Genomic DNA, 14141 nt, shown 5'->3' with positions numbered 1-14141 from the left:
AAGAACAAAAATTAAAAACTAGAAAAACTGTTCCAACTATAGATGAAGGAAACTTCCCACGATTCTTCGTTATTGAATTAATTGAAAATTTATCACCTTTTCTAATAGAAAAGACATCCACAAAAATGTAAACCAAAAATGATCAAAAAAGCAAAAGATGGAAATCTACTAGTTGAGATAACCAATCTTAGAAATGCTCAATCTCTACTCAAAATGAAGAACTTCCATGAGTATAAGTGCAAAGTCTTTCCCCATAAAACACTAAACACTTTGAAAGGAGTAGTTCGAAGTTATGAACTATCGCTAGCAACTGAAGAAGAAATAAAAACCGAATTAGAAAAACAAGGAGTAATCAACCACATCCGCATAAACATAAAAAGAAACAAAATAATAACCACCAACACATACATATTAATGTTTAACAAACCAACAATACCTAAAGAAATAAAAATTGGCTACTTAAATGTAAAAGTAGACCAATATATCCCAGCTGCATTAAGATGTTTTCATTGCCAAAAATATGGACATCATAAAGAAGCCTGTAAAGGAATAAAAATATACGGAAAATGCGGGAACAAAGAGCCTGACCACACCGAAGAAAAATGCATAAATGAGGTGAAATGTGCTAACTGCAAAGATCACCCGGTCTTCTCTAAAATATGCAAAACATATAAAAAAGGAAGAGAAATTATAGAAGTAAAGTACAAAAAAAACACAACCTTTCCAAAAGCCAGAAATATAGTTGAGACAACACATGTGCTGAGACAACACATGTGCTGAGACAACTAAACTATGCCAACATAATGAAATACATGATCAATATAGGGAACTGATAAACAAACTGATTACATTAAAGAATGGCTAGAATTTCCAAATAGCCTAAAAGAAAAAAACTCAAATCTGGGAAAAATAGAAATAACAAATCCAAAGAAAGAAAATAATATTCCATCCACAACAGAACCATTAAAAAAAAAATTCACAGAAACCAAACAAAACAAACACCAGAAATTAATAAAAACATAAGCAATGGTAAAACAGCAAATAAAGAACGGTCCAGAAAAGAAAACCAAACAATAGACACTCAAAATAGATTCCAAATTCTAGTAAAAAATGGAAACCGAAAATACCCTAGATAAAAAAAAGAAACCAAGCACAAGTAATCAAGGAAAAAATGAACAAGAAGCCAAAACAGCAACATCTCAAGCAAGATCCAGATCGACGTCCAGATCCAAACAAAAAAAAGAAAAACCCAACAAAACACTTCACAAACTCAAACAAAAGATAAACCCTCTACTTCTAAAGAGATGGAAATAGAGGAAAACAAACAACCTCATGGATAGAAATAAAACAAATTATCCAATGGAATTGTCGTGAATAAGATCTAACTATAATGAACTTATACTTATCTCGCTCTTCAACCCAGCTATTGTCTGCTTACAAGAAACCTTCCTACAAAACAACCATTTCAAAACACCAGACTATGAACAGTACAACTATTTCCATAACACAGGCCTTCGTGCTAATGGAGGCACCTCAATTCTTGTAAGGAATAACATACCTCAAAGCAATTTCTCTGTCAAAACAAATCTCCAAGCAATTACAACTCAAGTCACATTACACAAAACAATCACAATCTGCTCAATATACCTCCCTCCTCATGAACCAATAAATGAAAATGAACTAGAAAATTTAATAAAACAACTACCTTCACAATTCATTCTCCTAGGAGACTTTAACTGCCACAGTACGTTATGGGGATGCAAAGTCACAAACTCAAAAGGAAACAAAATTGAACAACTAATTAACAAAAATAACTTATGCCTTCTCAATCAAAATAATCCCACATACTTAAATCCAACAAACGGATCAACTAGTGCCATTGATCTTACCATGTGTGATCCATCAAGTTTCTTGGATTATACATGGAGCACTTACGAAGAACCCTGTGGAAGTGATCACTTCCCTATTATAATCAATTACAGTAACTCCATTCAAAACCACATACCCATGTGGAACACAAACAAAGCCAACTGGGTCGAATTTAAAGAACTTTATTCACTAAAATTAACAGAACATCAAATCCAAACAATAGAATTCATGGAAGTACTCATAACAATAGCCAAAAAATGCATACCCAAAAATTCTCCTCCTGGAAAAAAACAAAAAACAAACCATGGTTCAATCTAGACTGTAAAACGGCCATTAGGCAGAGAAAGGCAGCCTTAAGAAAATTTAAAAAAACAACCCACAATGAACAACTTAATAGAATACAAACACCAAAGAGCTAAAACTCGAAAAACAAAAAATGCAAAAGATCCTGCTGGCAACAATTTGTCAACAAAATCAACATCACCACTAAACCCAAAACCGTCTGGGAAATGATTAGGAAAATAACTGGAAAATATAATCCGAATCCAATCAAACACCTTATCACAAATAAACAGAAAATAACTGATAAAAAAGATATTGCTAACACACTAGCTAAAACCTTTGCCGAAAATTCATCAAAACACTACAATAGACAATTCCAAATACTTAAACATGAAGAAAAGTACAAAATAAACTTTAACTCCAAAAACTAAGAAACTAAGAGCCTTACAATGAAATCTTCTCGCTCAATGAACTAGAAACCGCCATAGAAAAATCCCATAACTCAGCTGTAGGACCAGATAAAGTGCACTACAGCTTTCTTAAAGAAATTCCTCCTGAATCATTATTCCTCCTGAATCATTAAAACTCCTTCTCAAAAATTTATAAGATATGGGAAACAGATTTCCCAGCTTCATGGAAAAATGCAACAATAATACCAATACCCAAATTGGTAAAAAGATACATCAAACCCAGAAAACTACAGACCAATAGCTTTCATAAGCTGCCTATGCAAAACGTTCGAAAAAATAAACTGTCTTATATGGTATCTAGATGACAACAAAATAATTTCTAAAATCCAGTGGGGATACCAAAAAAATCGAGGATGTATAGACCACATCACTAACCTCGAAAATTACATCAGAAGCTTTTATCAATAAGGAACACGTAACATCTGTTTTTTGGGGTTTTTTTTATCTTGAGAAAGCATATGAAACTACCTGGAAACACTATCATAAAAGATTTCCACAAACTTGGACTCAGAGGCAGACCACCTGAATTCATAAAAAACTTCCTAACAGACAGATCTTTCCAAGTTCACATAGACTCTACTTTATCAGACCCACAAAATCAAGGAGTGGCCCAAGGCAGCATATTAACTATCTTTAACATAAAAATCAATAATATTATAAAAGAACTCTCTCCTGATATACATGGCTCCTTATGTAGATGACTGCTCAATCAGCTGCAGATCTAAATACACTCACACTATTGAAAGAAAACTACAACATAACATAAATAAAATTAATAAATGGGCAACTAAAAATGGTTTCAAATTCTCCAAAACTAAAACAAAATGCATCCATTTCTGTAACCAATGCAAACTCCATCCTGACCCAACCTTACAAATTGAAGGCAAAAAAATTCCATTCATAAACGAACACAAGCACCTGGGAATCATTTTTGACAAAAAACTAAATTTCATTCCACACATCAATCACATCAAAACCAAATGCAATAAAGCATTACAACTCCTACAAGTCATTGCCCATACAGATTGGGGAGCTGACAAGAACACACTACTCAAACTATATAGAGCATTAATTAGATCAAAAATAGATTATGGTAGCTTCATATATCAATCCACCAGAAAGTCATATCTAAAAACCCTCAACACAATATGCCACTCCGGACTAAGACTAGCACTAGGAGCATTTCCAACCTTCCCTGTAGAAAGCCTGTATGCAGAAGCATTAGAAATCAAAACCTTGGTCTAAAATATTACACAAAACTTACAGCAAACCTCACAAACCCAGCACACAATAGCACTTTAAATCCAAACCGTAAACACCTTTTCAACCAAAAAGAAAATGCAATCAAAACCTTTGGACTTAGAATAAAATCGATTTCCAAAGAAGCAACTCTACCCATAACCAGAATTCATGAAACTGTCCTACTCAAAACCCCTCCCTGGAAAATCGTATCCCTTAACATCGACCCAAGTTTAAGTAAATATGAAAAGAAACATACTCATCCATTAACTTATGATCTCGATAAAATCAAAGAAAGTATCCAGACCACACACACATCTATACAGATGGGTCTAAACAAAATAATGCAACAGCCAGTGCAGCAATACTCAATAAATCAATCAAAAAACAATCAAACCTTCCAAAAGAAACCTCAATCTTCAGTGCTGAAATACATGTTCTAATCTTAGCTCTCAAACTCGCCTCCAATAACAAAAAAAAAACATTTATAATCCTTTCAGACTCCCAATCTACTCTAAAAGCGATTAAAAATAAAAAGATGGACAACCCCCTAATCGCAAAATTACTCCAAAAATTAACTGAATTAAACAGTAAAAAAATCATTTTCTGCTGGATACCGAGCCATTCTGGTATTAAAGGTAATGAATTAGATTCAGCAGCAAAAAACGCCTTAAATCGATGCAAATTTTAAAATTCCATACATAGATCTAAAAAGACGTATCAACGCATATACAACAGAAATGGCAAACCTACTGGTATGAACACCCTAACAACAAACTTCACGAAAGCATGAACAAAATACGAAATTAATTGAAAAAAAGAAGTCAAACAAGAATAAAAATAGGCCATACCCACTTAACCCATTCGTATCTCCTAAAAAAAAAGAAAGCCAACCCATCTGTATACCTTGTCAAACACCACTCACAATCAAACACATTAATTGAATGTACTGATTTTGTAACAGTAAGAAATCGATTTTATAAAGAAAACAATATTAAAAAGTTATTTGATAAAAGCAATCCCCACACTATACTCTCATATTTTAAAAAAATTGGCCTTTATAATAAAAATTTAAAAAGAACCCTTTATACAACGGTCCTGGATATGACCTAAAACTATATCCGATGGTGAGGCCTCAGCTAGCGGGCCTTGGGGAGTGTGGAGCCACCCTTTAATTGCCATTGCTCCCAGGTCCACTCTGACCCAGAGTGTTAGTACCTGTTAGGGTCCCAGCTATGGGTTAAATAGAATCCGACTTAAAAAACAAATATACTCCATTAAAAAATCGTTCCTCAAAATCACTAGATTTGGCATTAAATAACCTGAAAAGGGTTGATATGCCGTAAAACAAAAACAACCAACAAAAAAAGAAAATTAATGAAAATTTTTCGAAGATGATTAGTAGAAACTGAGTTTTGCAAAATAAGAAACATGCTATCAACTTACCTACACAATTTTCATGGCCCGTTCTATCATTGTTGCTAAGCGACGACATGGAAAAAATGGCTTAACCGATAAATTAAAATAACCGTTTTGATTATCGGTAATTATCGGGGATATTCTGAGACAAAACTTAACTAAGATCACTCGCACTTGTACACTTAAGTTCCATAAATTTTAAACAAAATCTGTTCAGCAGTTTCGGAGTATGTAAGGAATGAAATCACACAGTTGTATTTATATAATTGTAGAGATTTTAAAATTGTGGATAGAAACTCTGCATTTTCGGTGAATCTTTCTTTGTGAATATTTCAGGCGGCAATAGTAAGACTTTGCTCCTTACGCAAGTGGCTCCAGGTGATGTCCATGTTTCCGAGACAATACAAACTCTACAGTTTGCTCAAAGAATCCGTTCTATTCAGTCCCTTTCATCCAATTCTAAATCACGAGAACGGCTTGACAGTGACAGAAGCGATAAAAACGAAATCTCCAAGAATAAAGAAAAAACAGATGACGAGGTAAAACTTTTTAAATTATTTTCTCATTTAATGAATTTTTAATTATACACAATTATATAGATTATATACAGTATAATCACATTGTCAAGTTAAGCAACACTTAGCCTGGTCAATACCAAATGGGTGCATATTTATGAACAGCTGGCACTGTATGGAGGAGGTTCCAACACCTTCTTGCAAGAGCTACAAAAACCTAATGGGGACATACATGTGACTGGGGACTGCTTGTGAGTTTCATACCATGAAATTCCTCCTTTGGAGGAAGCCGGTTCAACTAACCTAGGGCAAATGCTGCTTAAGAAAACGTGTATGTGTGTGTGTGTATATATATATATATATATATATATATATATATATATATATATATATGTATATACACACACACACAATTTACCCCGAACAAGGCATATTGCTACTAAGACCTAAGGGACTACAGTGGTTAGGCAGTTAGATTTAAAAAGGAGTATTTTAAGTGGGGAGTTGTGCAGCAAGGTGCTTGTTCATTTAAATTTCTGTGTATTGGCACAGTTGGAAACAGAACAGGTAAGGATTCCAAAAGTAAGTGGCCCAATGAAAGAAACTATTGGTGGAAAGTTTTCCAGCATTTGAGGACATTTACAATGAAGGGGTGTAATTTTGCTGCTACTCTCGTTGGTCAGGAGTATTTACATCAAGGAGTTACAAGTGGAGTAAATTTGCAAGATCAAATGTGTAAAACAAGCACAAATTATTAAAGTTCAGATTCTTAGTTAAGGAGTTTATGCGGAGAAGTAGTACCTTTCAGAGATGGCCTTCCCATGAAATCACCAACTGAGCCCCATGCAGCTAATACTCTTATGCATCTCCAAGCATTTTTGTGCAGATAGTCTGTAGTTAGTTTCTCTATAGTAAAAGACCATGCATAGTGAAGTCACTCTTTCATTAGGTAACCCTGTTGCTGTACATGGGCATATTTAAAACATGACTGATCTGGAGGAATCTAGTTTCAATAATAAATAAGCCAAAAAACTATATGGTCCCCTTGAATTTTAGGAGAAAAATAAAAATTAGCCCCAAAAGGTTTTTCACCCCTAACACACCCTGAGGCTTGAACCCCAGAATTTTCCCAAGTTCAAATATTACGTTTCTGGGAGTATATCCATGTGATCTTGCTTTTAGGTAATTTTCAGCAAAATCTAATGATCGAAAAAGATTCTATGTCCCAAAAAGTGCCATTTTGGGCCATTGACCTCCTTGTGATGCAACCAGAATTTTATCAAAAATCCAAGAATGTTACATTTCCTCCCTTGGGTAGTTGTAACTTCATGCAAAATTTTAAAAAAAAGTGTAATGAGTAGTTGAGAATTTTGGGAACAAATGGACGAACGGATGAGGTGAATTCTAAGGTCTTCATCCGACTAAGTTGGTGGACCAAAAGAAAGAAACCTTTTATCCTTTATGGGTAGTTTTAGTTCCTATGGTGATCATCAACAAACAGATGCTTCAGCAAGGAGAACATGGCAGTATCATAGAAGAAATCAGAAAATGGCTTGACTCAGTTAGTAAAGAACTGCAAGATGGTTGTGGTGCACATTGGTGCCACTATCAAGATTCAAATTCATTCCTGAAAGAAATGAGTTAGAATCAAAAGAATTCACCTTAACAAGTGCAGTGTTACTTTTTACAGATGTCTCTAGGGACCAAAGTATAACAGCATGTGCAACAGTATTGAATGAAAATATCCACAAAAATTCTCTTTCAATAGAAAGCTCCATTTTTCTGCAGAGGTTTGTGCTATCGACCTTGCTCTCAACATCTTATCAAAAAAACAAACTTAAATTCGTAATATTTTCAGATTTTTAACATCATTAAATAATAAAAAGCTGGAGCATCCACTAATCATCAAATTACTGAACAGATGCTAACTAACCATAAAGAAATAATTATGTACTTTATCCCAAGCCACATCAAAGTAAGAGGAAATAAGAGCAGATGTGGTAGTCAATATTATCAGCATCCTCTGTACTGACTTGAAGCATAAAATCAACCAGTTATTTTAAGCAAAATGGCAAAAATGCTAGAATGTTATTTGTATCCATAGACTTCAAAGGCTAGCAATGACCAAGATCTTTCTGATTCTCTCTTCTGATCTTGAGAATATGGAGCAATGTGGAAAAAGGTGGTTAATTTTAATGCATCAAAAACAAGCTTCTCTCTTTTCATCATAATCGCTCTGACCTCCATCATGCTCTAGTTGAAATGAATCGTTCTCATCTTGGGGAAACTTCATGTCTTGACAAGCTTCTGGAACTGATCTTCACTCCTGATCTAAAATGGAACATATACATGATGCCAAGATCGCTGGAAAAATGGTTGGATCACTCTACTGCTCCAGCAGATATCTCACTGCCAATGCAATCCTCTATCTGTATAAAAACCAGGTATGCCCTACAATGGAGCACTATTGCTACATCTGGGCAGGAGCTGCTCAGCATACCCTATCCAGCCTTGACAGTTCAAAACCAGCTTTGATGTTCTTTTTTCTTCCTTGCAACTTTTTCCCTACAGAAAAGACATTGCAAGCCTGTCTTTGTTCTATCATTATTTTCATGGCAGGTACTCGACTGAACTCTAATCTATGGTTCCCCTTGCCAAACTTTCACAAAAAACACTAGACTAGCTACAACCAATATACATGATTTCCTCTACACTCTGTGCTTAAATCTAAATGCAGATTCCATGAGCAAAACTTTTCTCAAAGTTGCCTGCGTGTGGAACACTGTTCCGCTGGCTTGCTTCCCAGTTGAATATAACATGGTAGCCTTCAAATACGATGTAAACAAGTTCTTGTTGAGCTGTCTCCATAAATCAAATTCTACTCAATTTACACCATTAAGAATTACTACACTACCGCCTTCCATTCATTAATCCTTCCAATGCTACCAGATTAAGCTGTCAGATATTGGCTTCTCGAGATGAAATGCACCTAACATTGATGCTTTTTGTTTTTCTACTTCCTTTTGCAAAAATTATGTTCTACAAAAACAAAAACCCACCATTTCCTCTTTTTCTACTTCCCTCACTTGCTGACTGGTTGGCCCTGTCGGTGGGGCATTAGAATACATCGACTGCCTCCCCTGCAGAGGGTAAAAGTCCCTCAATGGGGGTCCTGGATATGACCTTAAACTATATCCAGTGGTGAGGCCCCAGCTTGTGGGATTTGGGGAGTATGGGGCCACCCTTTAATTACCATTGCTCCCAGGTCCACTCTGATCCGGAGTGTTAGTACCTGTTAGGGTCCCAATTATGGGTTATATAGAAACAGACGTGAAAACAACAAATATATTCTATTAAAAAAAATTTTCTTAAATCTTTGGATTCGGCATTAAATAACCCAAAAAGGGTTGATATGCCGTAAAACAAAAACAACCAACCAACCAATCCTGACTGGTGGCTCTGTCGGTGGGACATTAGAATACACCGACTGCCCCCCTGCAGAGGGTAAAAGCCGTAAAATAAAAACAACCAACCAACGAATCCTGACTGGTTTCCTAACTTAAAATGCACTAAACATTAATATTATAACCATTTTCCCTCTCTCCTTACAAAACCCATGTTCTGCAAGGAACAAAAACGATAGATCCCCTATAAAACAACCAAACTAAACACTACAAAATAGGGATTGAAGATACGAAGAGCTTTGTTATAAGGGACATAACTACGTATCGAACCGGATACGAAACAGTATATAAAAGAGCTACCATTTTAAGTTAGGGCGTCTTGTCTAGTTTGCAGCCCTGCCTCCTACCAGTCTCACGTCTTACACTCTACAAGTGTATTCCGGTAAACCAAGCTTCCCAGGGACTAGCTTTTAGCTCTCACTCGCTAAGTTCCTTTTTCTTTACCTTCAGTTACATTTATCTAACTTCAAAAGCAAGTAGCCATTTTGTATTTGTATTATTGCGAAGTACTAATAAACCTTTTTGTTACGCATTCCACTTGATGTATTTTGTCATATTATCATATACCGTTGAACAGGATATAACAAGCTTGAAGAATAAAAACCTACAAAATAACTGAAGGCAACATGAATACTACTTACAAAGTAATAACTGGATTCGGCATTTAATAATCAAAAAAGGGTGGATTATGCCATAAAACAAAATGACCAAACCAATCATTCGACCTTATCCTCGAGTGGCCTTGATAAGTGGTGACTCCATGTAAAAAAAAAAAAAAAAAAAAAAAAGAAAAAAGTTCTTTCAAATTAAACCCATTTTGGGGAGTAAAAACCAGTTCCTAGAAAACCAAGGAAAAATTAGTATTGGTAAAATAGACGTCAGTCACTCCTTTATACCCAAACAAGAACAACCACCACAATAATCTGACATATCAGAGACTTACACTGACAAACATTCTTGTGGAATGTGGAGCCCTTGCTACTGGTAGAAATTGCTAAGAAACCAGCAATATGAAAGACCTTCGGAAACACCTGCATGGGTGATATTCTCTCCTTTTAGAGAGAGACAGGACAATACTTAAGATATATCATGCCTGAAAAGAAAATTTTTTTAACTTAGGTAAATAATCTAGTGCTCAAAGAACAAATATGGATTAAAAAAAAAAAGATTTTGAAAGCAATTTTAAGAATTTAAAAATACTTAAAAGGCAAACAACTCCAAAAACAAAAGTATAAAAATAAATAAATGAAATAAATAAAAATGATTCTCAGCATTAAATGAAGGTTGATATGCTGCTTGAATAAAAAAAAAAAAGCATAAATTCATTAAAATATTTCAAGTGCTGTCAAAATTCTTTTTACATATTAATCAGTTATTAAAGTATTCATAATGTCACTTTATTTCAGAAATGAAATAAGATGTCCAATCTGTAGTCGATGAGAATTATACACCATTGCATTGTCAGACATAAACAAAAATGATCCATTCATAAACTTTCATGAAAGAAGACAGTAGGCCTGCAGAATGGACGCTATATACTTGATAGTATTTAAACATTTTGGAAACTTCCAATATCAGTTGTAATGAATTTTTAATTGTCTGAAGACTTTGTAGACACCCTGTATATATACTGAAGCAGTTCCAATGCTAAGTGTTACAATTTGAAATTTATTTTCAATTAAACTTTATGAAAATTTTTTATTCCAATATTTTATTTTGCAAAATTGTCAATTTCAAGTTTTCTATTTTGAAGCAGAGTTTATTTGACCAAATAAACCTTAAAAACTGTCATTGATTTTACAAAACTTCTAATTGGAATATTTACTAATTTCAGAATTCTCCAGAACCGATGTCTAGCATTCCTCCCAGATTTTCAAGCATGTTTTTGGCAAGTCCAATGACAAGGTCCCCAAAGATAAATGGTACTCCCTCGAACCAAACAAAACGAAGAAAAAGTTTAACATCGAAGTTGCAGTGAATTATGGGATTTTTTTTTTTGTTATTGTTATTTTGTCTTCCATGCATCAAAAGAATTGTTTTGAATGTTAAAGCTCGTTTGCGTAATTCTAATTTTTTCAAGGACTTTGTAAATTAGTTTTATATTTATTTGTACAAAAGGCCTTGTTTTGTCTTGTGGTAATTGGTTTACAAATAAAAGTTCCACAGGCATAAAATCTTGTATTTTTTTGTTTCTGTTGAAATATAGAATTTAACCACATGTAATAATTGACATCCCCACCTCACTCTCTGTTGTGAAATTTGAATGGATAGGGATAGTAATAAGTGTCTATGGTTGGCTTGTTCCCACTGTAAAGAAGCACTGACATGCAAACCTGGAACCTTTCAATAAAAGAAAAATACAAGTATGCAAATTTAGGTGCTGTCTAGAGTTCAAGGTAACAGCATAAAAGGATGATTTTTTTTTGAGGAGGGGGGATAAGTCTTTCGTCTTTGGATGTGGTCTCATTGATTTGAGTTCGTCGGTTAGGAGAGAAAAAAGACTGCTGCTGCATCATAGAAAGACAAACTAATTTGACTCTAGTTCTCAACTTGACAGAATTTACGTAATTAAAATAGGCATTAATTCCCTAAAAATATCATTTGATCACAAAAAAAATTATCTTTCAAAATTGTCTCCTTACTGTGTATAATCCTGTCGAATAGCAAAATCTCATCCCTGTACTGTAGAAAACCCCTAGATGCCAGAAAACCCACTAATTGTTTTTCCCCCTCAGACACCTAAACTTTGAAATTTACTCGGTTTCCTGTTTCAGATTATACTAACCTACAGAAGTTTAAATGCAATGTAAGTAGACATCTTGCTGCTCAACTCTCCACATAGTTCCAAATAGTAGCCCCTTACGTTCAAGTGGCACTATATCTTGCTTGGGATGAAAAAAATTAAATAAAATAAAATTTTAAAAAAGTAAAAAAAAAAAAAAGAAAGGCCTCTGTGTGGCTTAACCTACATTGAAATCTTGGAATATATCAAAATTAACCCCAGGCTAATATGGCCTGGGGTGGGTTTAAGGGTTGATTCAAGCAATGTAATGTTTTGTGGGTAAGAAAGAGGATGAAAGCAGTGTGCAATCCCTTCTATGATCCCCCTTGTGCTCAGCTTGCCTGAGAGATGGCCTTTGGATTGGGAAAGCTAGAAAAGTGAAATGTTTGCACAAATTGGTTCCGAGCTTGGAGAGTAAGCATATTTAAAGTCATTAACTGGTAGTTATTACCGTTGTCATTGTGGCTATTTATAGTAATGCTACTACAATGCCCTTTTACAAAAAAAGATTTATTTTTATAGGCAATACAAACTAAGTTAGGTTTTCTATCAAACTTTGATTTAATTATACTATTTCCTTTTTTAACATGTACCCAAGATCTACTCCCAACTCATGATAGTTTTTTTCTAGTACAGAAAATTCCGTCATTAGAAAAGTATTATTCAAAGCAACAGCCACAGTGAATGTTGTTTTTACATATAAACTTTTGATTGGATAAAAGTTCAAACCAGTAGTTACCTTCAATAAATCAAAACACAAGATTTACTTCCAAGTCTCACGCATACTATAAAAACCTAAACACATTTTCTCGTTTTCCTTATTTTATTCTCCAGACAACACGTGCATCACATAATCCTGTCTGGAACCAAATTATTAAACATAGCAACAGCCTGCATGAATCCCTTTGCCTCGTTGCTCACAACAAATTCAAATTGCCTAATTATTGCTGCCTAACTAAAAACTTGAGTGATTTTCTTTGTTTTTTGTTTTTTTTTCTTTTTTTTCCTGTTTTTTTTGGGGGGGGGGGTTCTTTTTCTTTGTTTTTTTTTTTTTGCTTTTCTTTGTTTTTCTGTTTTTCTTTCTTTTTTTCTTTGTTTTTTTTCTGTTTTTTTTCTTTGTTTTTTTCTTCTGTTTTTTTTCTTCTGTTTTTTTTCTTCTGTTTTTTTTCTTGTTTTTTTTCTTCTGTTTTTTTTCTTCTGTTTTTTTTTTCTTCTGTTTTTTTTTTTCTTCTGTTTTTTTCTTCTGTTTTTTTTTTTCTTCTGTTTTTTTCTTCTGTTTTTTTTTTCTTCTGTATTTTTTTTCTTCTGTATTTTTTTCTTCTGTATTTTTTTCTTCTGTATTTTTTTCTTCTGTATTTTTTTTCTTCTGTATTTTTTTTCTTCTGTATTTTTTTTCTTCTGTATTTTTTTTCTTCTGTATTTTTTCTTCTGTATTTTTTCTTCTGTATTTTTTCTTCTGTATTTTTTCTTCTGTATTTTTTCTTCTGTATTTTTTCTTCTGTATTTTTTCTTCTGTATTTTTTCTTCTGTATTTTTTCTTCTGTATTTTTTCTTCTGTATTTTTTCTTCTGTATTTTTTCTTCTGTATTTTTTCTTCTGTATTTTTTCTTAGTTTTTTCTTAGTTTTTTCTTAGTTTTTTCTTCTTAGTTTTTTCTTAGTTTTTTCTTCTTAGTTTTTTCTTCTTAGTTTTTTTTCTTAGTTTTTTTTTCTTAGTTTTTTTTTCTTAGTTTTTTTTTTCTTAGTTTTTTTTTCTTAGTTTTTTTTTCTTAGTTTTTTTTCTTAGTTTTTTTTTCTTAGTTTTTTTTTCTTAGTTTTTTTTTCTTAGTTTTTTTTTCTTAGTTTTTTTTTCTTAGTTTTTTTTTCTTAGTTTTTTTTTCTTAGTTTTTTTTTCTTAGTTTTTTTTTTCTTAGTTTTTTTTTCTTAGTTTTTTTTTTCTTAGTTTTTTTTTCTTAGTTTTTTTTTCTTAGTTTTTTTTTCTTAGTTTTTTTTTCTTAGTTTTTTTTTCTTAGTTTTTTTTTCTTAGTTTTTTTTTCTTAGTTTTTTTTTCTTAGTTTTTTTTTCTTAGTTTTTTTTTCTTAGTTTTTTTTTCTTAGTTTTTTT

At 33.2% G+C, this 14141-nt stretch overlaps 1 protein-coding gene across 4 annotated transcripts in view; it reads left to right on the top strand.

Moving 5' to 3' along the window:
* LOC145296944 (uncharacterized) overlaps positions 1-11432 on the top strand; it is an 84320-nt gene extending 72888 nt beyond the window's left edge. For all 4 annotated transcript variants that reach the window (XM_080143177.1, XM_080143160.1, XM_080143183.1 and 1 more), the window contains 2 exons: positions 5616-5818; positions 11093-11432. In XM_080143177.1, the coding sequence (XP_079999303.1) occupies positions 5616-5818; positions 11093-11236 (347 nt within the window). In that variant the 3' untranslated portion in view covers positions 11237-11432. The remainder of the gene's footprint in view (positions 1-5615; positions 5819-11092) is intronic.
* The last annotated feature ends 2709 nt before the right edge of the window (positions 11433-14141 follow it).

This window comes from Euprymna scolopes, chromosome 2, assembly GCF_053919585.1.
Source record: "Euprymna scolopes isolate OS-2025 chromosome 2, ASM5391958v1, whole genome shotgun sequence".
NCBI classification, from domain to species: Eukaryota; Metazoa; Mollusca; class Cephalopoda; order Sepiida; family Sepiolidae; genus Euprymna; species Euprymna scolopes.
Note: the sequence above shows the minus strand (reverse complement) of the source record. Positions and strands in the feature narration are given on the sequence as shown.